This window comes from Saccostrea cucullata, unplaced genomic scaffold, assembly GCF_032062105.1.
Source record: "Saccostrea cucullata isolate Sc308-1 unplaced genomic scaffold, CSIRO_AGI_Scuc_v1 ctg831, whole genome shotgun sequence".
In the NCBI taxonomy this organism is placed as follows: Eukaryota; Metazoa; Mollusca; class Bivalvia; order Ostreida; family Ostreidae; genus Saccostrea; species Saccostrea cuccullata.
In genome coordinates this window covers 135,384-161,181 of record NW_026922867.1, presented here as the reverse complement: position 1 = coordinate 161,181, position 25,798 = coordinate 135,384, and the positions used below count along the sequence as shown (strand labels likewise).

The window sequence follows — 25,798 nt, the reverse complement described above, 5'->3', positions numbered from 1 at the left end:
TTCGTAAACCACTTGGTGACGTCTTATGTAGTTTGAATGCAAAGGATAACATATAAGGTTCAAACGAAATGGGGGAAATGTAATGCTGGCATGTGGGTGTTTCTAGATATATTTTTTTAAATTTGTTAATTAATTGTTTATGGACTCATTTTAGAGGAAATGAACAAAAATGAACTTTATAGCAAAAATAGGAAGTAATAATATGTTTTAGGAAATGTAGAATGATGATGGCCATTTAAAAAAAAAAAAAAAAGAATTATTGCATAAATTCGAAAGTAATGCGTGTATTTGAAAAGTGAATGGACCACATGTACTTAAACTATGAAAGTTGGGTCTCTGTGTTCTGTGAAAAATAAATAATGAAGTTTGTAAACTTTTTGTATCAGAGAAATTAAACATTGGCTTATAATTAAGAGCCGGGTTTAGTATATTGTAAGTAATAAATAATGCCGAGCGACCCTGGCTTTTGTGACTGGGGTTCTATTATACACTTATCCACTGGGTGCGAGAGGGATAGCTCTTTTATCAAACCCGCGACAGAGAACTATTCCTCGAGGGCTTGCCCGAGGGGAATAGTTCCTGTCAAGGGTTTCATAAAAGAGCTATCCCCCTCGCACCCAGTGGATAAGCGTTTTATTATACTGATGTATAACATAATTTCTGAGGTTTGAATTTTTTGGAGTAAGATAATTCTGCAAGAATAATCAGAAATCCTGATGACGTCACAATGCAACTGAAGTCATTATGACATCATCAGTTTAAAGATTTATCGCTGGAAATCAAAATTGGCGGCAACAATTGCATGAAAATTTTCCGAGGGTGGATAGCAAAAACTATACCCCGGGGTATAGCTTTGCTATGCATGGACTATACAGGATAGTTATTTTACCCTCTGAACTTTAGATAGGAAACATTTTAAAAGAAGTATAATAATTTATTTTAAAAAAATGAAATATGTCAGAAAGGACAGTTATAACTTAATGCATATGACTACTGAGAATAGAAATTAAAATTTTAAAGATTTTTTTCCTTTTTGTTTTAATCTATTGGTTTTCAATATGTCTTTTATTTTCTCTATTCAATTACTTCGTTTTAATGGCCAATAAACAGATTCATTGGAATCAGTGAAAGGATTTATGAATAGCTGTATATATATAAAAGAAGGACTTCCTTTGTCATAATGAACATGCATTACGCCTTTGTTGATTTTGTTTATAGTACACATTGTAGAAATCCTAATACTTACGAACACGAATAATGAAGAATTATAAAATAAAAGGACAAGATAGGGTAACAGCCGAATCTGGCCCCTTATTTGATGTAAAAATCAGAACACTGAACACTGAACACAGAGCTCTTACCCTATCTTGTCCTTTGTCAAAATTTATAAAAAAATATTTCATAACAGTCTGTTCATCTTGAATCCACCATATGCATGTATATATTTACTGATTTTATGTTTACTTCATTCTTTTTTTCTTTATATACTTGTCTATTTTTTCACCCCATCCTTACACTTATCACCTTTTACTAAAAGAAATTTATCATATCTTCTAGCCTTATAGAAAAAGCCTGTGGAATTCCCTCCTTCCGTACGGAATGATAACACCCTCTTACTAGAAGAAATTGTAACAGAAGAAGAGACCACTGATAAAAGACTTTTAGAAGAAGAGGCTTCTCACGGAATGACAAATACTTTTAATAAAAAGAGTTGTATATTATAAACAAGTTTAACCTATAAACTTTAACTCTGACCTTCCTTGTTCTTTCATTAAATTTTTAATGATTAAATATAATTTATTATACACTACCTTTACTTATTTTTTTTTAAAATCTCATTACATGATATACACAGTACCTCTAGACTAGCCTTTTTTTAATTTCAATTTTTTACTCTGAATGACGTCATCAAAATCTATGGATTCTTGGTGCTAGGACTCTTTTAAACCCTGAAACAATCAAAGGTAATATTACAGGCCTAATTGTGTTAAATTCTAAAAAAAAAAATCAGTAGAGGCCTTTAGATTTAGTTTCATTTCTGTATTTTTAAATCTACCTCATGTGTGCTAATAAATGTCCACTGACCCCGGTGGCATATTTCAAGGGCATTTTTATATCTGGACTACCATTTGAATCAAACGGGGGGGGGGAGATTTTGGAAACGATAATATTCCTTGAAAAAACATTATCTGTCCTTGAATGGACTGGAAATACCGGGTAAATAATCTATCGATTGTCCCTAAAAATTGCACCCCTCCCCCCATTCAGAATCAAAAGGCCCCCTTATCTTTCCAAATAGACATCCATCCATATGCAAACCTTTTTAATTTATATGTGTAAAGAAATTTCCAACTGTTCAATATGCTATGTTTTAACAGTACTTGGTTTTATTGTTACTGACCAGGCGCGGATCCAGGAATTGATGTTACAATGGGCCCCAAAAGTAGGCAAGGGGTCTGAGGGCCGCCTTGAGGCCCCCAGTTAGTACAGGGCAAGGTCCTGGTGGGGGCCCATGGGGCGAAGCCCCCGGAATCCCTGGATTCTATAGATTTTGTAGGATAAAAATGAGGCCTACCTAGTAGTTTACATTTTGTGATTTACTTTAACTTAGACCATTTTAAGGGGGGGGGGGGCTCTCCGGGTGCCCCCCCCTTAAATCCTCCACTGATGACAAGGCCATTAAACTATAGTTTAATGAACGGAAGCAGCTGTGGCAGAAAAATACATAACCCGCGTAAGCGGGTTCTGTAAATTTTTTCTAAATTTTTAAATCTAATATATTAAATGTTTATTATATAATTTCTTCTACAAAATAAGGCCATTCCAAGTTTTTCTCTGTTTAGCGTCCACCCATATTTCAAAAACCTAGCTACATATTTGCAAAAAACACACAAGTCAAAAAAATAAAACACATATTTCATAGTAAGGCCAAAATAAATAAATTGCTAGATTTTCATCCGATTTTTTTTTTAATCGAGGCGATTGGGCGGCTTTTATTTCATATTTTTTAATTTTTTTTAATTTTGCAAATTTTTTATTGACCTTGTCAATCGGTGTAATTTTATCTACAATACCCGAATAAAAGTCATAGTAAAGGTTCAATTATTGCTTACTTCTCATTATCACCAATTTTTTTCTACCAATGGCCCTTGTTTACAATATGTACGCATGTATAACAGCAATCACCACCTTTTCAGCTGTTTAAAATCATGACGACTTTCGCGGGGTTTAAAACGAAAGTAGAATGGTAGATGAATACCCATCCCGATCAGAATTAAACCGTAGAAAAACAAAAAATAAAAGAAATAAAAGAAATCGAGGAGGGCGGGGATGAGAATCTATGAACATTTTTATTATGGTCTAATAAGAATGATGTAGTTCAAAAGATACAATTTTTTAAAATCTTTTTTTCATAAACAAAGTTATTTTATTCAGCAAAATCAAATTATTAAAAACTGAAACTATTCCAATAATGAAAATTATACAAAAATTTAGAGATATTGCCAGAAGTCACAAATTTTGACCTGAATAATGTATTTTTGGACTCTTAATTCTGTTTGTTTCTCTGACATGGTGTGTCAAAAACCAAGGCGCTAAACATAGAAAAAAAACTTGGAATGGCCCAAATACTAATAAAACATATCTGAATATCATTCTAAATAAATGTTGATTTTTAGGGGGTAAAAATTGTCTCCTCATAATTATATATATACCCTTATACTCCTCTCTCTTTTATAATAGCTTAATATTTACAGTTATGATTAGAAAAAGAAAAAGAACTGTTCAATACCAAGTGTTCCAGCCAAATGGTAGAAAAAAGACTATAACAGTTAAGGTTGGAGGTACAAAGACCGAATCCACCTCCCCCTGCAGCACCCTTTCACCTCCTGCGTGTAAAATACCAGAACCCAGTGTTCCTATTGCTGAGAATAAAAACAAGAAGTCCAGAGGTATTATATAATATATAATAAATTTACTATTATAACTGTTGAGCCATGTATGAACACAAATTTATTACTAAAACTACACAGACATAACAGTGGCAGATTTAAGAAGCTGACCCCCCACCCCCCCACCCCCCCAGCTGTGGTATAAATGTGTTAGAGTCAGATACACATTGAAATGGTTTGTTCCCTTTTTTCACACATTTGAATAACAGGTAATTAAAGAATGTGAAAAATTGGACCAGGTGAGATAATCACTTAATTGCTATAGTCTATACCATACTAAGTAAGTACTAGGTTAAAGGTGAACTTATAGTGAAAAAATAAGAGAATAAATACAAAGTTTAAGCATTTAATATAGTCATTTTATGTTATAATTATCTGATTATATAAGACCTTCTGGGCTTGGGCGTTATTTTCAAATTAATTTTTATTATCTATTTTTTTTTTGTATCTTTAATTCATTTAGTATTTTATCATGATTGAAAAGTAAAAAGATTGAAAAGTATCCTTTTCTTAAGAAATTGGACATAAAAAAATAAATATTAATAATTTATTTTACAAAATATTCAATAAAATCAATTTTTTTTCATGAATATATATAGAATTTTAATAAAATGCTTATAAAATTGTTTTAAACTTCTTAAGAATATTTTAAGCTAAATCAGGTATTCACAGGTAAATCCAGGTAAATCCTAACCAGAAATCAGACTATAATTGAATTGCTATCAAAACACACTTAACACCCATTGTTTATACCTAATTATCAAATGTATGCAAAACGGGAACACACCATTGAAACAGTAAGTGAACTTTATCCTTCAGAAATTAATCCCACCATACGAGTCATGCAAAAAAAAAAATAATAAAAAAACAAGAGGACCATGGGCCACATCGCTCACCTAAGAAGCTTTGACCATTTTGTTCTTTACTAGATTCCCCCCTTGTAATACATATTGTGACCCCACCCTACCCCACTGATCATAATTTAGACAATTTGAAATCTACACTACCCCAGGATGCTTCCACATAAGTTTCAGCTTTTCAAAGATTGTTCAATATATTTCTATGTAAAACTTTGATTCCCTATTGTGGCCCCGCCCTACCCCCCCCCCCCCCCCCCCCCCCCCATTGGTCATGATTTGAACAATTTAGAATCTATACTACCCCAGGATGCTTACACATAAGCTTCAGCTTTTCTGGCCCAGTGGTTCTTGAGAAGAAGATTTTAAAGTTTTTTCCTATATATTTCTATTAAAAACTTGGATTCCCCATTGTGGACCCGCCCTACGCCCGGGGATCATGATTTCTACAATTTAGAATCTACACTACCCCAGGATGCTTCCACATAAGTTTGAGCTTTTCTGGCCCTGTGGTTCTCGAGAATAAGAAGATTTTTAAAGATTTTTCCTATATATTTCTATGTAAAACTTGCATTCCCCATTGTGGACCCGCCCAACCCCCATGGGTCATGATTTGGACAATTTAGAATATACACTACCCCAGGATGCTTCCACATAAGTTTGAGCTTTTCTGGCCCAGTGGTTCTTGAGAAGAAGATTTTTAAAGATTTTTCCTATATATTTCTATGTAAAACTTGGATTCCTCAATGTGGCCTCGCCCAACCCCCAGGGGTCATGATTAGTACAATTTAGAATCTACACTACCCAAGAATGCTTCCACATTAGTTTCAGCTTTTCTGGCCCAGTGGTTCTTGAGAAGAAGATTTTTTAATAAACCCACCCTATTTTTGTCTTTTCTTGATTATCTCCCCTTGTTAAGGGATTTGGCCCTTCCTTTTAACAATTTGAATTCCCCTTCACCTTAGGATGCTTTGTACCAAGTTTGGTCAAAATTGGCCCAGTGGTTCTTGAGAAGAAGTCGAAAATGTGAAAAGTTTACGACGGACAGACAGACGGACGACGGACACAATGTGATCAGAAAAGCTCACTTGAGCCTTCGGCTCAGGTGAACTAAAAATACTTAGCACACTAAAATTTCAAGCATCATCAAAGAGTAGTTGTCAAGAAAAGTTGCAACAAAAATTTGTAACAGATACATAGTCTTAATGTTTCCATTTCTAATTTCTTTCTCTGTGATAACTCTTTGAAAGTTTATAGGGGAGTTTATTTCTTGATAATTCTGCAGTAATGTTAATTAGGCAGGTCGATAAGTCGGGAGCTAAGATGGCTTATATGCATGCAGATCTCATGTGCATCTGTCTCTGTGTCTGACGCTAAGGAGGCCAAATATACATGTAAAACTTGTGCAACTGCCTTTGTGTTTGACGTCAGTGGGCGAGGGCTATTGAAATTGCCATTGGAGTCCTTGTGTAATTTAATCGATTAGTCTGTACATTTTTAAAGTTTAGATCTACAATTTCATTTCACAATGAAATGGAAATATAAGGATTCACTGTCTAATTAGTAAAGTATGCTAGGGACATCAAGGGTAATGAGAAACATGGGATAATTTATGCACAACAGGCTTCACCCCTAATGCAAATTATCTCATGTTTCCCACTATCGTTGATGCCCTGGCATACTACACTAACTAGACAGTGATTCCTTAAGTTAACATGTATACATTTATCCACTGGTTTTTAATTAGATATCAAACCAATGACAGGAAATATTCCTTCAGTCAGCTTTTGATTTAGAGAAATTTCTTTCAATTAATGAGGTCAAGGTCAAACAAAAATTCAAGAAAAATAATGTTGCAGTCCATGGAAAAGCTCTTGGACCTGTGTCAAATCCTTTTGACATTTTTTTTAATAAAATTTTTCAAAACAAACAAAAGTTCTCATCATACATAATCTATCAACAAATGAAATTTGATAAAAAATCTTGAATTGTTTCTTAATTTAAATCGAGTTAAAACACCAATTTAAAAAAAGTGAGGTAAAGTTGAAATGAAATCCCAATTAAGTAAAAAAATATTTAAGAAGATCTACAGTTGAATAGCATTATTGATATTCAACAGCATATAAAATTTGATTACACTAGCTTTCATGAATGTTTCTTTTTTAACACTAATTTGATAAAATTCTGCAAAAGAATGGTTAAGTTCACAATTAATATTGATGTATTTGAATAGCTTTCATCATGTATCTGCATAAGAAGATTGAAAAAAATACATTGATTAGTTTCTTTGAAGCTGATCTCTAAACTGGTCCTGAAAATCTGATGCAGCCGAATACTCTTTTAAAGAAGTTCTCAGACAGATGACATAGAATTCGACATCACCAAGCAAATCAAGCATACCACGATAATTGATCAATTCATATTAATTTATATTGAAAATCTATTTAACCAACAATCTTTCATAATATAGATTACAATGAAACAAAGCAGAGCAGAATAACTGAGTGGACCAGAGTCATGCCTCTGCTTACAAAAGCCCAACTAGAGTCTTTCTGTCCAACAACTAACGACTGCTCCGTATGTCATCAACAACTCACAGAAAAGTTCAGGTGCATCGATTGTATGCGAGATCCAGTCTGCTTGAGCTGCCTGCAGGCTGCACATGGCAGACCTCACTTACATATCTTTGAAGGATGGAAGGTACTAGTTCTTTCCTTCGTTGTCTTCTGTAATGGATAATTATACCATATTAGTACTGCATTATATTTAAAATACTAGTAGACAAAATGTGCTTTGCCTAAATTCTTGGATTGTTAAATTCAAGTTAGAAGATCAGCAAACAAGGAAAGTGAACTGCCTATAGTACAAAAAACATAAAATGAAAATGTCAAAAATATCAAAATTTACTTCATCAAACAATAACCTACATTATTTTAAAAAAGCCTCACAACGATTGAAATTTGTTGCCTATGAAAAAGCCATCAAACAATAAAAAGAATCTTTTTTTTTCTCAAAATCTATGAACATAAACAGAATAAAATTAAATAAAAAGGTAGAATGGACCTTGGATTTAATCTTTCCTTGTTGACTTTTTCTACAGCCATCGCTTCTTTTACGGCTTTCTGTAAGCTTGCATATGTTTAGTTGGTTTCTATATTAAATTCTGCTTTTAGACCTTTTAATTCTAGAAAAGTTCCTTTTTCATCTAACAAGTCTGAGACAAGAGGCCCATGGGCCACATCACTCACCTGAGCACTGTGGCTAGGAAGAAGCAGAATTGGTTCATACTTGAAAAGCTAAAATCCAAAAGAAGTCCAAAGACCAATCATGGCTTTGCTATTCTTGAGAAGATATTTTTAAAGAATTTTCCTACACATTTTGGCCCCGCCCTACCCCTGGGGGTCATGATTTGTACAAACTTGAATCTACACTACTAGAGGATGCTTCCATATAAATATGATCAATTATGGCTTTGCTATTCTTGAGAAGAAGATTTTTTAAGAATTTTCCTATACATTCCTATGTAAAATTTTGGTCGGCCATTTTGGCACCGCCCTACCCCTGGGGGTCATGATTTGTACAAACTTGAATCTACACTACCTGAACATGCTTCCATATAAATATGATCAATTATGGCTTTGCTATTCTTGAGAAGAAGATTTTTAAAGAATTTTCCTATACATTCCTATGTAAAATTTTGGTCGGCCATTTTGGCCCCGCCCTACACCTGGGGGTCATGATTTGAACAAACTTGAATCTACACTACCTGAGGATGCTTCCATATAAATATGATGAATTATGTCTTTGTTATTCTTGAGAAGAAGATTTTTAAAGAATTTTCCTATATATGTCTATGTAAAACTTTGCTCGGCCATTTTCGCCCCGCCCTACCCCTGGCGGTCATGATTTGAACAAACTTGAATCTACACTACCTGAGGATGCTTCCATATAAATATGATCAATTATGGCTATGCTATTCTTGAGAAGAAGATTTCTAAAGAATTTTCCTATACATTTCTATGTAAAACTTTGGTCGTCCATTTTGACCCTGCTTACCCCTGGGGGTCATGATTTGTACAAATTTGAATCTATGCTACCTGAGGATACTTCCATATAAATATGATGAATTATGGTTTGTTATTCTTGAGAAGAAGATTTTTAAAGAATTTTATTATACGTGTACATTCCTATGTAAAATTTTGGTCGGCCATTTTGGCCCCGCCCTACACCTGGGGGTCATGATTTGAACAAACTTGAATCTACACTACCTGAGGATGCTTCCATATAAATATAATCAATTATGGCTTTGTCATTCTTGAGAAGAAGATTTTTAAAGAATTTTCCTATATATAGTTCTATGTAAAACTTTGGTCGGCCATTTTGGCCCCGCCCTACGCCGGGGGTCATGATTTTAACAAACTTGAATCTACACTACCTGAGGATGTTTCCCCATAAGTTTCATCTTTCCTGGCACAGTGGTTCTTGAGAAGAAGATTTTTAAAATATGCCACCAAATTTTCATAAATTCCCAATTATCTCCCCTTGAATGAGGGCCTGGTCCTTCATTTGAAAAATCTTGAATCCCCTTCACCCAAGGATACTTTGTGGCAAGTTTGGTTGAATTTGGCCCAGCGGTTCTTGAGATGAAGTCGAAAATGTGAAAAGTTTACAGACAGACAGACAGACAGACGGACGCCGGACAAAATGTGATCAGAAAAGCTCATTTGAGCCTTTGGCTCAGGTGAGCTAATAAAAATTATTCCATTTATAAACCATTTCATAGTAAAAATGAAATTTCAATTTTTATTAAGGCCTTATATATATATTATATATATATAATTAGATTGTATGTTCCAGTTCACAGAGCAACCCTGAAATATATGAGCTGACTCTAAAAATTTTAAATACCAATATCTTTTTGAAAGTACAGGTAAACAAATCCAGATTTTAAAAAAGACACTGTGATGCACAAAGGAGAATTTTCAAACGAAGATTTCAATTTTTGCATGACCATTGTAAATTTTGTTCGCTTTCAGAAAATTACAGGTTTCAGATCCTAAAAAAAATTAATGGAGAAAAAATGGAGAAAAATATAGGTAAATACAAGATGTGTTAGTGAAACACTAATGCCCCCGTATGGCAACATAGCAAAGATTAAACTATTCTTAAATGCAAATTTAATTAATTGGTACTTAATACCAAAAATAGTGTGTTCTCACAGGAAAACAATTTTAACTTGCCACATAGAATACTTATGTAAAGTTTGAAAGCTCTAGCCCTAACTGTTCAGATGTTATGGCCAAAGTTCAATCTTTTTAAAAAGTAAGTCAAACTCCAAGGTCAAAGGGTCAAATTTATTATTATTGAAAGTTATGAATGGTGTTGTCACAAAGATTAAAACATCTAGTGTATGAAAGCACTTGCCCTAACTTTTTATAAGTTGTGGTCAATGTTTGCATTTTTAAAGTAGGTCAATCTCAAAGGTCAAGGTCAAAGTGCTAAGTATCCAAAAAGATTACATATATTAAGTATGGAAGCCCTATCCCTTACCCTTTAAAAGTTATGGCCAAGGTTAAAGTTTTTCACAAGTACGGAAATCTTCAAGGTCAAGTTCAAAAGGTCACGATTGTAGGTATCCAATGAAAGGTCTTTCAATAAAGATTACATATGTTAAGTGTAAATGTCCTGGTATCTACTGTTCAAAAGATATGGCCAAAGTAAAAAATTAAAATTTTCATGTAAACTCCAAGGTCAAATGTGGTGGTACCCAAAAAGGTCTTGTCACAAGGAATACACATGTGAAAAATGAAAGTCATAGCTCCACTAAATCAAAAGTAATGGGCAAGGTTAAAGTTTTTGTAGACAAACTAACATAGAGACAGACAGAGGGACACGACAAAAACTATATACCCCTGGAAACTTCCTTTACTGGGTCAAAAAAAGTAAATTTTTAAATAGAATCTATCACCTACTTACCTACCCTATTTTTTTAGCTTGGAATTGGAAACACACTATTTTAATTAATTATCTTCACCTAACCATGGTGGCACATTTTTACACAATCAAATACCAATATATAGAACCACATATAATGTTTCTTACATCAATCAGTTTATATTGGCAGATCACTAGGAAAAATTCATTATTCAATATTTTCTCTTTTCCCCCTCAGAATGGGACCTATCTCGGATATGACTGCGAGACTCCCACCTGGAAACGAGAGTCCCATGAATGCAACTCTCTCTATTCAAAAACTTTGGCTGTGGTGGATTCTTTAGGTAATTCCTTTTAGAATAATTTGACTAATGAAGTCCCAGTTACTGATTTTTTCCTGTCTTTGCATTCATTGTTCTGCATTGAACTCACAATATTTACTACTTTAATGAAGGCCGACAACACAAGAGGACAATTCTTTTTTGCCGATGTGAACCAGAGGCTGTTACACTGGTGCGTCATCAACTCTGGCCATCTTCTCCAAAAAACCCTACCATAGCATTTGACTTTGAGCTGATGAAATGGTTTTATGGTTTGTTGTTGGAGGGTCATCTTAGTCTCAGAAGTTTCGTCACAGCCCTTTCCACACCTCAATCCAAACATGAAGTTGGCTATACCAAAAAAGAGGTATTACATGACGGTCATTGTCAAATCTATTTGTACATATAACAGATCAATACAATAAAATATTTAAGTGAATTAAAAGAATATTTTCAAAGCTTCATCATATACCATTAATTAGCCTTTATATTCATCAATCAATTAAGAAATAAAATTTCTCGTGACAATCCAATAACTGATGAATGTCCAGAAAGGATGATGTGACATAACTGCTATCTGGGGCCCCTTTTTCCACGACGAATGATATTTAATGTACAACAATATTGGTAGTTTTCAAACATGAGTGAAGAAATACGACGCCTTTTGAATAGTTTCAATAGTTCAGACATATTTGGCCAGGTTTGTGAAAAAATGTTCTTTTATGGCAAGAGAATGGGCGGTTCTAAGTACAATAGAGGGATATGTGAGTTCGAGAAGACCTTATATGACTATTGCTATTATATCGCACATAGTAATGGTCCAATCCGGTGACAGAACAACAAAACATGCTGGTTTACTATGTTTACATTTTATCACAGACACGTGGTTGAGGTCAATTTACCTGTTATCCTTTTGTATATTTCAAACTTTTATAATGGTTAGCCAAGGCTGTTTATATGTATAATAATATGCATGGATTTTCAGCATTTACTGTTTTTAGGACAAGAAATGCACATGAAACTTGTATTCACTGATACTCGGGAATATGTGTAGTCCTAGGGAATTGCTCACTAAACACGCTACAAAACTTTAATGTAATGTATATTTATCGAATGTTTGTAACTGTATATAAATTTTACTGTGGTCTTGGGAACTGTTCATATGTAGATTTGTGTCTAATCTGTGACTCAAAATTATTAAAAAATATCGGAAAGCAGTAAAATTCCAAGCATGTTTCCATAGTGTTTTTGTGGTACTTGTAACGAATTTCATTTAGCTGATTGGTCAGTTAGAACGTATAGCCAGTGTCTCGATTAGCATATGAATTTATTCTTACGTCAGAAAATCTAGTTCTGTCGATCTGTTCATAATGGGGAAGGCAAGTTAGATTTAACAGTTTTTTTTAAATGGCATGTGAGCGCAGTTAAGTACAATTTTCTCCTTTCACATATAGGTAGATTTCAATAAAATACAGAGACCAGCCAAAGGAGAAAATTGTACCTAACTGGGCTTGTATATTTTAAGGGCTTCAAAGAGTGGGGCGGGGTTAAAATGCAATGGGAATTGGATGTAAACATAATACCCCTGCCCCAATAAAAGAACTATATCTTTCAAATCTTGTTTCTATTTTTGTTATATATATTAGTGATTAGCTACATAAAAAATTTAAGTAAAATTTAGACATTTAATTTTTTGTCAATTTACCTGGGGCCGCAAGTCACCTCATCCTTTAAAAATTGCATGCCATTGTAGAATATATATTTCTCAATATAGTATCTATATTAACAGATTTTGAACGTGTACAAAGTAATGGTTACAGAAACCACAGAGCAATTTAGATATTTTTGGTATCAGCAACAGTATGGTGATGTTGGGCAAATTAAATTAGACAATGGCACAGAATGCCCTGCATGTTTTAAGGTAAATGTTGCACTGGGATCTCTAACATATGTTTTGATGAAATTTTAAATGTTAATACATAAAGAAATATATTATAAACCAATAAAAAAAATTGTATAAATATCCAAAATAAAAAAGACCCTCACACCCAAAGCCCCGTGCATGGGCCACATTAATCATCTGGGCACTATTGCTAGGAAAAATTTTAAAACTTATTTTAATTCAAATGTAAAACCCTGATTGCACCTTTTGGCCTCATCCTGCCTTCCAGTGGTCATTATTTTAACAAACTTGAGTCTTAACTACCTGAGGTTACTCCAGTCAATACAAATATGACCAATCATGGCTTAATTTGCTTTTTTGTGAGGAAAGTTTTTAGAGAGATTTTTTTCTAAATATCTCTATCTAGAAAATTTATTATCCCCTTCAACTTTGAAGATTTTCTCTAGATATTCCCTTTGACATTACCTTGTTCAAATTATGACCCCCAGGGGATTGGCATTGGCATAATTACTCACCTTTTCTCAGTGTTCAATTTTTGTGTTCCGGTTTCTCTGAGTAATGTATTAACTATTCATAAATATTTTAGATGGACACAAAAGTTTTTTCAATGGATGCCGACTTCCAACTTGTGCGTAAAAATTCATCTGGAAAATCTTGGGAACAGCCTAAGCATTCTGGACAATTTTTTCTTGAGCAGGAATCTGTTGACTCTTTTATCAGCAGCCTTCAAAGTACAGCAGCTGAAAAAAATGCACAACCAGTACATGTAAGGATATTTTGTCTATCTTAATACCTCTGAAGAATTGAGTACAATGTATAATCTAATTAAAATTATATGTTAGATCCGCTCACACACTTGCTACACCAGCATCTAACAACATCCCATAGAGGGTCATGTCAGAGGTCAAATTCTATCAACCAATCTAATTGTCGCTGGCATAATCATTGCACATTTGTTGATGTAGTGAAAGCTATTAAGTCTAAAGTTGTTCAGAATTCGACCTCTGACGTGACCCTCTATGCTATGTTGTTTGATGTTAGTGTAGCGAGTATGCAAGCAGATCTAACATCTAATTTTAATCAGATTGGTACAATGTATTGTCACATATACAATTACAATCTAGCTAATATCTGGCTAGCAGTTACAATTATGCTTAATAATTAACCCAGCTTCCTTTTTTGGTAACATATTACAGGCCAGCATTTGTCTTTTATTTCCCATACTTTTTACTCTTTCTCAGTAAACCATGTGTTTTACTAAATGCCAGAGAAAAAAAAATTACACCGTTTTTTTTTTTAAAATATAAGTTTGTACTTCATCAGGCAACTGATTACCATGCCCTATTAAATTTGTTTTTTACATGTACTTTTAAAGTTTTTTTTTTAATTTTTACTCTCTTTTATGAAGGACTGTCATGAATTCCAAGCAGGAAATGCCTTGCGCTCAAAGGTGAAAAACAGCAAACTGTCTGAAACTGCTGTTTTTGGTTCTGTATGTCGTCATGAATTTCCTCATGCATTCTTTAGTCTTCGTCATGGAGAAAGGTTTGTACATTCTTTAGTATTACATGAACATTGTGTTTATTAGATTAAATTCAGAAAATTTATTTGCTTAAACAATAATTTACAGAATAACTGCTAAAATATTTTCAATTTGTCATTGAAAAATGTACTGTTGATAGTTGAGATTGACTTTTATATAACAAACCAATGTGTATGTGTTTGTCAGAATAAACAGGTTTTCCTGTACTATTTTCTTTAATTTAATGCCTAAATATTTGCAGATAATTTTCCTTTCTTGACAGGCTCGGATACCCTATCTTTCTGCTTCAGCACATTCTCCAAACACATCCAGTCCACACAAAAATCCATGTCACATATGACATAGCTTGTGTGCTTGAAAAACATTTAAAGGTATGAAACAACTGATTTAAAATGTCAAGAACTATAATGCATTTATATATCAGTCAATATCAGAACACTTTTTTGTGTTATTGATGGAAATCCTACGGAAGCCCATTTAGGACCTATCAAAAATATTTTTGAATTCGTTATAACGATTTTTAGAATTCGTTATAACGAATTTAATTTGTTATAACAGATTTATTAAAATCGTTATAACGAATTTAATTTGTTATAACAGATTCATTGAATTCGTTATAACTAATTTAATCTGTTATTACAGATTTTTTGAATTCGTTATAACTAATTCAATCTGTTATTACAGATTTGTTGAATTTGTTCTAACGAATTAAATCTGTTATTACAGATTTGTTGAATTCGTTATAACTAATTTAATCTGTTATTACAGATTTGTTGAATTTGTTATAACGAATTTAATCTGTTATCACAGATTTGTTGAATTCGTTATAACGAATTTAATATGTTATTACAGATTTGTTGAATTCGCTATAACCAAATTCTTGAATTGGTTATAACGAATTCAACAAATCTGTAATAACAGATTAAATTCGTTAAAACGAATTCCACAAATCTGTAATAACAAATTAAATTCGTTATAACGAATTTAAGAATCTGTAATAACAAATTAAATTCGTTAAAACCATGAAAACCATCCAATGTAGTGAATCTCTTATTTAATGGGATATATATATGTACCATTTATCTTTACTTACCCATACAAGGAAAGAAAAAATGATCTGAACTGACTACAATATTATATGCATTTGATTTTCGATGTCATGACATAAACAAAAACTTACCTTTAGTTTTTGCATTTTCGTTGATTATAGGTAATGTACAATCCAAGAAAAACTATTGGCTTAGGGCTCTCTGATGGTGAAGGAATTGAACGACTGTGGTCATATCTTGGTGGCTTTTCCAAAATCACGAAGGAGATGACTCCAGAGAATAGAATAGACCTCCTTGTAGATGGTCTTGTAAACTATGGCAAAAAAATTAAGGAAAACTTAGGTAAGCTACATGTACACTGCATATCAATTTGACACAAATCGTTTTCGAAAGAATTTGGATTAAGATCAATAATCCCCCATCAATAATTTCATTTCATTTTTTATCAATATGCCTTAATTTGTACCTTTAAGGACCAATATTTATTCCTCTTTAAGAGTATTTATGTACAATACATGTACATATTTTACTTCAAAGAATTAATATTAAACAAAAAAAAACCTTAAAATAAAGTGCCAGGGATGAACTACTTTGTTTCATATTTAAATATAGTAACTTAATAGTTATTATTGTCAGCTTCATATTATGTATGTAACCCCCGAGGAATGGAAATCACTGTAAGCATGATCACTATAAGAGTGTTTAACTGTATATTACATATATATCCTATCAAAATTCTCAATAAATGTGAATCTAATCTTTCTATACAAAGGTGAAATGTTTCTGCGTAAAGACGCTCGGGCAAAGCAGATCCTAGAGCAAAGTGAGGATCTCCTCAACCAAATCCTCAATCCTTTTCCAGGTAAAATTTAATGATCAGAAAAATATATATAAAATCATAAAAAGGAGTCACATATATTTTATAACTCAATAATGTTTTCTCTTGCATCCTTAATCAGTTAAAGTGAGGGAACATCAAATCTCATTCATCTGTCTGTCTGTCTGTCACAAAAACTTTAATCTTGTCCATTACTTTTGATTTAGTGGAGCCATGACTTTCATGTTCACATGTCTATTCCTTGTGGCAAGACTTCTTTGAGTACCACCAAATTCAACCTTTTGACCTCGACCTTGGAGATTGACCCACTTTTACACAAAAATTCCAAACATTTATTTTGGCCATAGCTTTTGAATGGTAGTACATGTACTAAAACTTTCATATTTCACATATGTAGTTTATGAGGTAAGTCCTTACATTGGATACCAAAAACTTTGATCTTTTGACATGAGAGATTTACATACTTATGAAAAAAATTAACTTTGACCCAAACTTTTGAACAGTGAGGGCTAGGGCTTTCGTACTTCACATATGTAATCCTTATGAGAAACCTTTCATTGGAAAAGAAGAACTTTGACCTTCTAACCTGACCTTGTCCCACATTAATCTTTGCCAAAACTTTTGAAGTGTTAAGTGTAGGGCTTTCATACTTCACATATTTAATCCTTGTGTCAAGACCTTTCATTGGATACTTATAACTTTTACCTTGGAGTTTCATTAAAAACTTTAAACTTGGCCATAACTTTTGAATGGTAAAGACTTAGGCTTTCATACTTAATGTAAGTAATCCTTGTGACAAGACCTTTCATTGGATACCAAGAACTTTGCCCCTTTTACCTTGGAGTTTGACATTCTTTTTAAAATTTTTGTACCAATATATTAAATTTGCATTTAAGAAAAGTGTAATCTTCGCTTGGTTTCAATACAGGGTTATCAGTGCTTCACAAACGCATCTTGTTTCTTTTAACTTTTGATTGAGAAGAGGGCTTTCATATTTGACTTGCATTACCTATGACGAGATTTCCGAGCATGTTATGATTTCTGACTTCTTGACCTTGGCCTTCAAGATTGACCTTTTTTAATTTTGTAATTAATTTATGGTTTCAGAAGTGACAACAGATAGGGTCAAAGAATGGTATGAGGAAGAGAGGCAGCAGCATCAAACAGTTCGCGATAAAGATGCTGGTTCGTAAATGAACATTCTATTACTGCATGTCCGAATATTAGCAATATTTTATGAAGAAAATAAATATAGTATTTTACATTCATACGGCTTTTCTTTAATATTTTTCCATAGGATACACCTGGCAAGAGGATTATGTGATGTTTAGATCAGAACTGAGTAATCTAAAGTATGCATATTTATCTCATCAATTGCTTTGACTTTAATTGAATTTATTTCTAAAATATAAAGGGAAAAATGTATTATTGTTATCATATATCCTTGCAGATTTGAATGTGCCTTACAATCGACAACCAATGTTGACTTAGAAATTAAGTACACCAAGGAAATCAACAGGTAAATTCTATTAAAATACTTCTGATCCTAGTTGATGAATTTAAACATTTCAAGTATGTAGCCTACAACCTAGTCAGGCCATCGCGATCCTTAAAAAGATGTTTATTTGTAATTGCTGCATGGAGAAGAACATTTTTTTCAAAGCGGCATTTTTGTCAGTTTAAGTGGTCAATTTTACCGGTAGCCAGTTCTTATGGGAAACACTGTTTTCACTTTATAGTATTTAAAACCATACCTCTAACAAACTGAGCTGAAACGATATAAAATTTACATGTATAAATTAACTCTTGTTGAATTACCTAAGATGCTATCTGGAAATGTAATATATAGCTTCGTTTAAAAGACAACAGTTTCTAAATACATGTACATAATATGGAGTTGATTAAAAAAAGAAAAAAAAAGAACAATGACATTGGAAGACGTCACGGAGCTGCGAATAGAAATAAAATTTTGCTTTGCATTCTGGAAACTTCTTTAACAAACATTCTTTAAAAATCAGGAAATGTATCAAAAAAATAAGCTGTGTATTTGTATGAAATGGAAAATACAATTTTTGAGTGGTAAAGAGTTTGAAACAGACAATAAGGCCATAATAAATAAATAGCTAGATTCTCCTCCGGATCTTTTTAAAAATTGAGGTGGGTGGGTACCTCAATTGATATCTTTTATTTTTTTCAATTTTGCAGATATTTTCAGGTCCAGTCCAAAGACTATTTCTACCTATGTAGCTATTAAAAGTTAGGTAGGTATTTAAACTTACCCAAAGTAGCTATTTTTACCTACTTTTTGCTATACTTGCATTTTGTGGCCAAAGGCAGCATGGTGAGCACTGAATTTTTCAATACAGTCACACTAATGATGGATATGACAAAAATTTGGCCAAAAAATGAATACTTTGTATACTGTCATTTCACAGGAGTCGGCAATTTTATCAATAAAATAGAAAATAAATGATAAACAGGCAAAAATCCTACCACTGCGCTTCGCGAGCGTAGCTCACTAGTAGTATTTATGCCTGTTTACCATTTATTTTTTAATTATTTATAAAATTGCCGACTCCTGTGGTCATTTTTGCATAGAAACTAATGTAAAATTGCCGATTCAGGATGTAATCAATTTCTGGTTAAAATTTTGTCTTATTCATCATCAGTGTGACTGCATGTATCAAAAAATCAGTCTTTTTGGCCGCAAAATGTAGATAATAAAAAAGTAGGTAAAAATAACTACTTTGGGTAGGTTTGAATACCTACGTAGCTATTAATAGCTACCTATGTAGAAATAGTTTTGGGACTGGACCTGATTTCATTGACCTGGTCAATCGGTGTAATTTTATCTACAATACCCGGAAAAAAAGTCATAGTAAAGGTTCAATTATCTCTTACTTCACATCATTACCAATCTTCTTCAACCAATGACCCTTGTTTAAATATATATACGCATGTATTCACAACAATAACCACCTTTTCAGCTGTCTAAATCATGTCTACTTTCGAGCTCGAGGGATTTAAAAAGTAGATGAATGCTGATCCCGATCAGAATTAAGACGACGAAAAATAGAAATAAAAGAAATCGAGGCGGACAGGATGAGAATCTAGGAATATTTTTATTATGGCCTTAATGGTCTGCAAAGAAACAGATTATAGTTAAGAATCTTGTCAAAACAGTTAAGAACCTCATTAAATGAAATGCTAGTTTCACTATTGCGAAACTATTTACAATATAATTATTCTGTAAAGAATTTGAAAAAAAAACAACTGACAATAATATGACACTGGGAAACATTGTCTACAAAAATAATTTGTATGTTTAATTTCTTTACATATATAGACTTGAGAAGAAAATTACTCTGATAGAAAAAAAGTATGGGGTTCATTGGTCCCCAGATGACCAAGCGTTCAAGGATCATTTGAGTTCGGCAAAGAACAAGAAAGAGATGCTGCTCATAAATATCATGAAAAAAATAATGAACGAGCGAACTTATCTTCTTCAGCTTGTTAAGAAGTACGCAAGTAAGTATTTATGATGTGAATAATGCACATGTATCTATAATCTAAAAGTACAATATTAATGTCCTTTAATTCTCTAGAAGAAATTTGCTTCAAAGAATTTGAATTATATCCCATGTCAAAATGGAAGGCAGTTTGTTGGCAGTTACAAGCCTTCCCAGTTTATTTATTATTCATAAAAATAGACATTTAATCCCCACTTAATACAATAAATAACACAATTAACTCCAAAAAATCGAAAACTATGGTAACTTTTACGATCGGGCTCGATCTACACAATTTACCACCCCAAGTTCGCAAACTTTCCACCTGTTTACTTGAACAAGGCAATAAACCTTCAATAGTTTACTAAAAACAATATAAACTGCAAGAAAACAGGATTCCCTCCATAAATTTATGGTTAATCTACTACAGAAGACCAAATAATATTCTTATTTAATTGTTTATCATTTCAGAGGGACAAAGCATTGCAAAAAAACTAAATAAACAGCTTTCCCAAGCTACAAAAGAGCTACAAAAGAGAATTAAAGAGTACAATTCCATATCTTGCCGAGACACCGTTACCTTGAAAGACCTACCAGCACTGTGCAAAGAAACCCACTCCTCCAACAATGGTGAAATGGATGCATTAAAGGCAGAGGCAGTATCACTTTACTGTCTTATAGAAAGGGCCAAGGAGGAGCGCTGCCTTGTTCTCTCGGAATGCAATGCTGCCATTAACTGGAATATGTCTTTCCATTCCAGCATTGATGAATCAGTAAATGCTGCATTGGAGCCACTCAGAGCCTTCCTCATCAAGGAGGCAATATTTTATGAATATGCTATTAAACATCTACATGCTGTGAGAGCCTTCCTAACTGGAGATTCCTTGGAAATGGATTTTGACTTTAAATATTCCAGTGACTTGTCAGATGCCTTCAATGTTGATGACCTCCTGCAAGAAATTAATAATGATGATATGGAACTAGAGGAAGTCGACAGCGATTTTGAGGAACTTGAAGATGACCTGGATTAAAAATGTACAATGAGTGAAATAAATACATATATTACACTCACAGACCATTATACACAATGAGTTGTCTAATCTTAAGAAATATTTCAAAAGATCATAATAAATGGCTTTTAAGAAATGATACTGACAAGTTTATCATAACTTAAAAAATTCATCAGCTAGTATATTTAAAAGGAATGTATTTAATTAAGTGGATTCATATATAATCTTTGTGAACAATTTTACATAAGGAAATTTCTTAATTGTAAGATTAATATATCCATATCAAATATTAACATATTGTTTTATATTAAACATAATACCATAGACCCTTTCTTGCTAAAACCATGCACTTTATGGTGCAAGATTTTTTGCACAGTTGTAATAGTTTGGGGAATACCTCAATTAGTAGAGCACCTGACTAGAGATACAGGGGTCCTGGGTTCGAATCCAGGTCCAGCCGTAAATTTTCTCCTTTCCTGTTACACAGTATTTAGAATTTCTCCACTTTCCAACTTTAATAAATCGATCATCTACCTTTCACCCCCAATCTCCATACACATTTTTAAACTACTGGTAATTTGTATATTTTATCCTCATATCAACCCATTATAGACGCCTTTACAGGGATAAACTGGCTTGATTTGAAATGTGTGAGGGGATGCAGAAAATTCTAATTCAAGCAAGTATAGGTAGAGACGACTTCTAATAAAGGATGGGATGTGTATAAAATGTACATATTCATTTAAATAATGTGTCTAGAGTTATGGAGGGAAAGGTGAACGATTTACAAAGGTTCAAGTGGAGAAATTCTCCCAACAGTGCACAAAAAATCTTGCGCCATAATTTGCACAATATTTGCAATGTAGCGTTATGGTCAAACTAAGATATAAATTACAGTACTACAGGTAACTTGATGTTGGCACCTTTCATGCTCATTTTTTGTGTATATTATGACTACTCAATTCATGACAGAAAATATTATTCCAATTCTGCTATTCTTACCTGGAATCTACATATTGCAGCATAAATTCTAAATTTTTAAGCCCATATAATCCAAGTTGGGGGGGGGGGCGCTATATGGTTTTTGCAGTGTCCATCTGTCTGTTTATCAGTTAAAACATTAGTGACCTTTCAAATGACATAAATATTTTTTTCAGCTTTTGACCTTGGCCTTAAGGTCAGACGACAATAAATAAAATCAGAAGAGAATGATAAAGGACTAAATGTGATACATGTGAGAGCTAATTTTGGCCCCCTAAAAATCAACAATTTAGAATGATATTTAGATTATGTTTAATTGATTTCTATTTTTTTTTTTAAAGAGATTATATTAGATATTATTTCCAATATATTTTTCTCAATAAAATGCACTCACTGTCTGTAAATGACATGAAAAGTAATGCTATTTTTTCTAGCTAACAAAAAAGCCAAAAATACATGCCTTTTTCTTCACATTTTTTTCTTATGGGAAACATAGAGTGCAGTGTAGAACATACATACTTTTTCTGTCACTAATTAGTATTGATAAGATACATCTTTGGTAATAATATTAAGTTTGTTCTAGACTCTGCTCTATATTTTCTGGAAGAAAAACTGCTTAAAAATAGTTTTATACGTGTCATCTGACCTTTAAGTCTATCATCTACTGTACTTCAGTGTCACCATGGCATGAAAGTGAGGTATTTTGGCCTTCTTATGAAGTTATATATGCTCAATCCACAAAAGTATGAGAAAAAGATTTTCAGTAATGATTTGTAGAGAAATTGAATAATAATTAAATATGTCTTTATGCGACTTTCTGTCTTGCATTTCACAAATGTCTTTCCTTGCATTGCAACGTCTTAGACTATTTTCTATTCTGATTTGTGGAAAATCTTAAGTAAAAATAACTGGAAAAATTTTATATTTCTATGTGACGTTTCCCCTGGGTCTATCCTTGTACTACCCTCTACTTATGAATTTTGGTCCAAAACTCTAGATCAAACTTTTAGGCAAGTCATTAAATGAGAAGTATTTTTCTCTACAACGAAATGTAATATTTCCAACCATTATCATTGCGCAAAGTAAGGATATATATTAGTTTTAATATATTATATCCCAATACACCATGTGACTTAATTAATTGAATAAGAGTCCATGTGTGGTTTTAAATTACTCATTCATTCATGGCACCAAATCCGAGCATAGTCCGAAAAATCTGACGTCTTTCTGGGTTTTTTTTAAGCCTGGCAATAAAAATTTCAAAATCGTAAAAAAGCCAGAAAAACGTCAGATTTTTCGGACTAATCCGAGTAATGATAAATAACAACATACTGGCAATAAACATTACTCTCTTAAAGTGAATTTTCAGCAATTTAACAAATAATTTTAATCCAGTTAGTTTAACACTTGTAGAGACGACTATAAATGGTTGGGAGGTGGATAAAATCTACAGTTCATTATAATATAATACTGTATAACTTAGATGATGGAACTAGAATTAGGGAGTAAAAGATAGTTAATTAATTGACAAATGCTAGTATGTGGAGAAATTCTCACAAAGTGTGCAAAAAATTAATGCGCCCTAAAATCAGAATTAATACAACAATACCCCAAACTGGTCAATCACCTTTAGTCTTTTCACTTTTCAGCAGTAGTCAAAATCTAATTGACGTTTTTCATACTGTTAATCCATTACAATATTTATGCACTGAAATGACGAGTGATTTTCAGGCGTTTTTCCCCGATCCGGGCTGATGCGACCCTTCAGCAGGGCATGCACATTCCTCAATATAGCACCTGATCTGATGTTTTGGATGTCCGTATTTGGATGGGATGGCATTGTCAATTATTTATAAATGTATCATTCAAAAGTAATCACCAAAGTTAAAATTTTAAAAAGTAATATAAAACATCATGGTCAAAGACAATGGGACAAAAGTCATAGCATGCTATAACATCTTGTGACAGGCCTGTGCTAATGCACATGACTATTGACAATTATGAAACTCTTAACCCTTCTTAATAGAAAAAAAGATAAGTCAACTCCAAGTTTAAGGTTGGAGGGACAACCAACCAACCCCTTCCCCCAAATAATATTTTATTTTGAAAGACCTTGTCACAGATTATAAACATGACTATACATGGGTAAAATGAAATCCCTTTCTTTACTTTTCTTTCGACGAATATTATTTTTTAAGTAGGTCAAACTTCATGATCGAGGTCAATCTTAAGGTCATTGGATGAAAACAATATAGTATATTTGGAAAGGTCTTGTCACAGGTAAAATAGTTCATGTGAAATGAATCCTAAGTTCATGAGAAAAAAAAAGAGAATTTGTACACATACATGCTTTAAGAAGACCACTGGCACAAAGTCAATGTTTCTATCCACTGAAGTTTTGTGCCAGATTTGTTTGAAATAAGTATAGTTTACCAATATATATATATAATTATTACATGATTGAATCTATCCTATAAAAAGACTGACATAATTTTTTTTCACGGAATCTAAAATTGATTTAAAAAAACATTTCAAACTGATACTACTAAGAAAGTGTATTTACATTTTAATTCTGCTTCTCTCTTGTATTTGGCGATGTCTTAATTAAATGCAAACAAGTAATGAGTGAATCATATAATAAAACAATTATTGCCCTTCGGGCTCGGTGAATATTGTACTCCTCAGATGGCTAAATCATTGTATTGACCTCAAAAACAGCAATAATTGTATACTATTCCAGACAAGAAGGTAAAACCTATGGATGTGCGATTTTATCGGTAAAGCGGTACATCGGAATTTTTCGTTGCGTGATACGTATCGTGATACGAAGAACTAATTACAGGTCTTTAGGTCCTTATTAGAAATAATTCATTTATTCGTTCAATCTTTCAAATTACAATTACACAAAGTATCTAAAAAAAAAGTAAAAAGTGAAGAGAAGGGCAAAAGTAATTGATTTTATATACATACAAATTTCAAGATAGTAAAATTTTGTATTTCTCGCATATTTTTAGAATAATAATGACTTTTCGTATTTATAAAATCATGGTAAAAACTGCTTTTAAAATATCATGATATTATCGTGATATTGTTGGAAGAAGAATATGGAAATAACGAACAGTATTCAATCTCAACGTCCATTAAACAAATATACAAAATAAGAGCAGAGCAAACACGGACCTCCGAAACATCAGAGGTGGGATCAGGTGCCATGGAAATATCGTAATTTATCGCGATACAAAATTTTTGGCGATACCCATCCCTAGTAAAACCTTTTTGCAGAACACTGTAATTCTAAAGAAATTGACGGAAAACTAGAGAAATGTTTTTGATTGACACGATTATATAATTATGTATCATAGGCCTGACATAAAAGCAATCTACTAAAATTGAGAACTAATTGCTTATATTCCAGAATAAGCAATTAGAAATATGTTTAATGTTTAAATCAATTGGCTATATAATAAATGTATGTATTACTAGTTGGTAAGTTTATAACATGTTACTGTACTTTGTATGTAATTGATAAATACAATGTTGTAGTCATGATGCTTATGGGATGTACGTCCCACGGAATAAAGAACTGAAATATTTATGGATTATGATCGTAAAATACATTCGTTTCATCAGTGAAATATATAATGGAACAATTATTGTGGGGTTTTTTGTCAATACAAGGATTTAACCATCTTCGAAGCAATTACACAATATTCATCAGGTATTAGCTATCTTGGGCTAGTCATATAAGAAACCTTATAAATACTTTATATTCAAAGTTATTATTAATAATGGTACAAAATGTTAATTTAAAGTACTTTGTTATACACAATAAAACTAAAATTGATACCATACCTTCATGTATATTCCGTAGGCAAAAAAGGGACCACGCTACTATACTTAATTA

The 25,798-nt window shown here is 32.6% G+C and overlaps 2 protein-coding genes and 1 long non-coding RNA gene across 6 annotated transcripts; 2 read left to right on the top strand and 1 right to left on the bottom strand.

Annotated features, from left to right (window-relative positions):
• The first annotated feature begins 1,549 nt into the window (after window positions 1–1,549).
• On the top strand, window positions 1,550–14,899 carry LOC134262632 (uncharacterized). Of its 2 annotated transcripts, XM_062745007.1 has the most exons (9): window positions 1,550–1,964; window positions 3,756–3,950; window positions 7,278–7,507; window positions 10,980–11,085; window positions 11,196–11,428; window positions 12,851–12,982; window positions 13,551–13,730; window positions 14,373–14,509; window positions 14,770–14,899. In XM_062745007.1, exons 2-9 carry the CDS (start codon window positions 3,758–3,760, stop codon window positions 14,882–14,884), a joined length of 1,326 nt encoding a protein of 441 aa, XP_062600991.1. In that variant the 5' UTR covers window positions 1,550–1,964; window positions 3,756–3,757; the 3' UTR covers window positions 14,885–14,899. The 2 variants fall into 2 exon arrangements, with proteins under 2 accessions (XP_062600991.1, XP_062600990.1); XM_062745006.1 differs by lacking the exon at window positions 1,550–1,964 and having other exon boundaries at window positions 2,683–3,950.
• On the bottom strand, window positions 4,000–19,403 carry LOC134262634 (uncharacterized). Of its 3 annotated transcripts, none has more exons than XR_009991052.1 (5): window positions 19,296–19,403; window positions 15,688–15,869; window positions 13,480–13,704; window positions 10,910–11,412; window positions 4,000–7,533 (listed from the first exon to the last, which is right to left on the bottom strand). It is a non-coding gene; the product is annotated as an uncharacterized LOC134262634 (long non-coding RNA). The 3 variants fall into 3 exon arrangements; XR_009991051.1 differs by having other exon boundaries at window positions 19,374–19,403; XR_009991053.1 differs by having other exon boundaries at window positions 11,174–11,412; window positions 19,374–19,403.
• LOC134262633 (uncharacterized) lies at window positions 15,773–21,978 on the top strand. Its single transcript, XM_062745009.1, has 7 exons — window positions 15,773–15,898; window positions 16,329–16,418; window positions 17,502–17,579; window positions 17,692–17,746; window positions 17,845–17,913; window positions 19,741–19,922; window positions 20,375–21,978. Exons 1-7 carry the CDS (start codon window positions 15,823–15,825, stop codon window positions 20,932–20,934), a joined length of 1,110 nt encoding a protein of 369 aa, XP_062600993.1. The 5' UTR covers window positions 15,773–15,822; the 3' UTR covers window positions 20,935–21,978.
• Window positions 21,979–25,798: the final 3,820 nt, after the last annotated feature.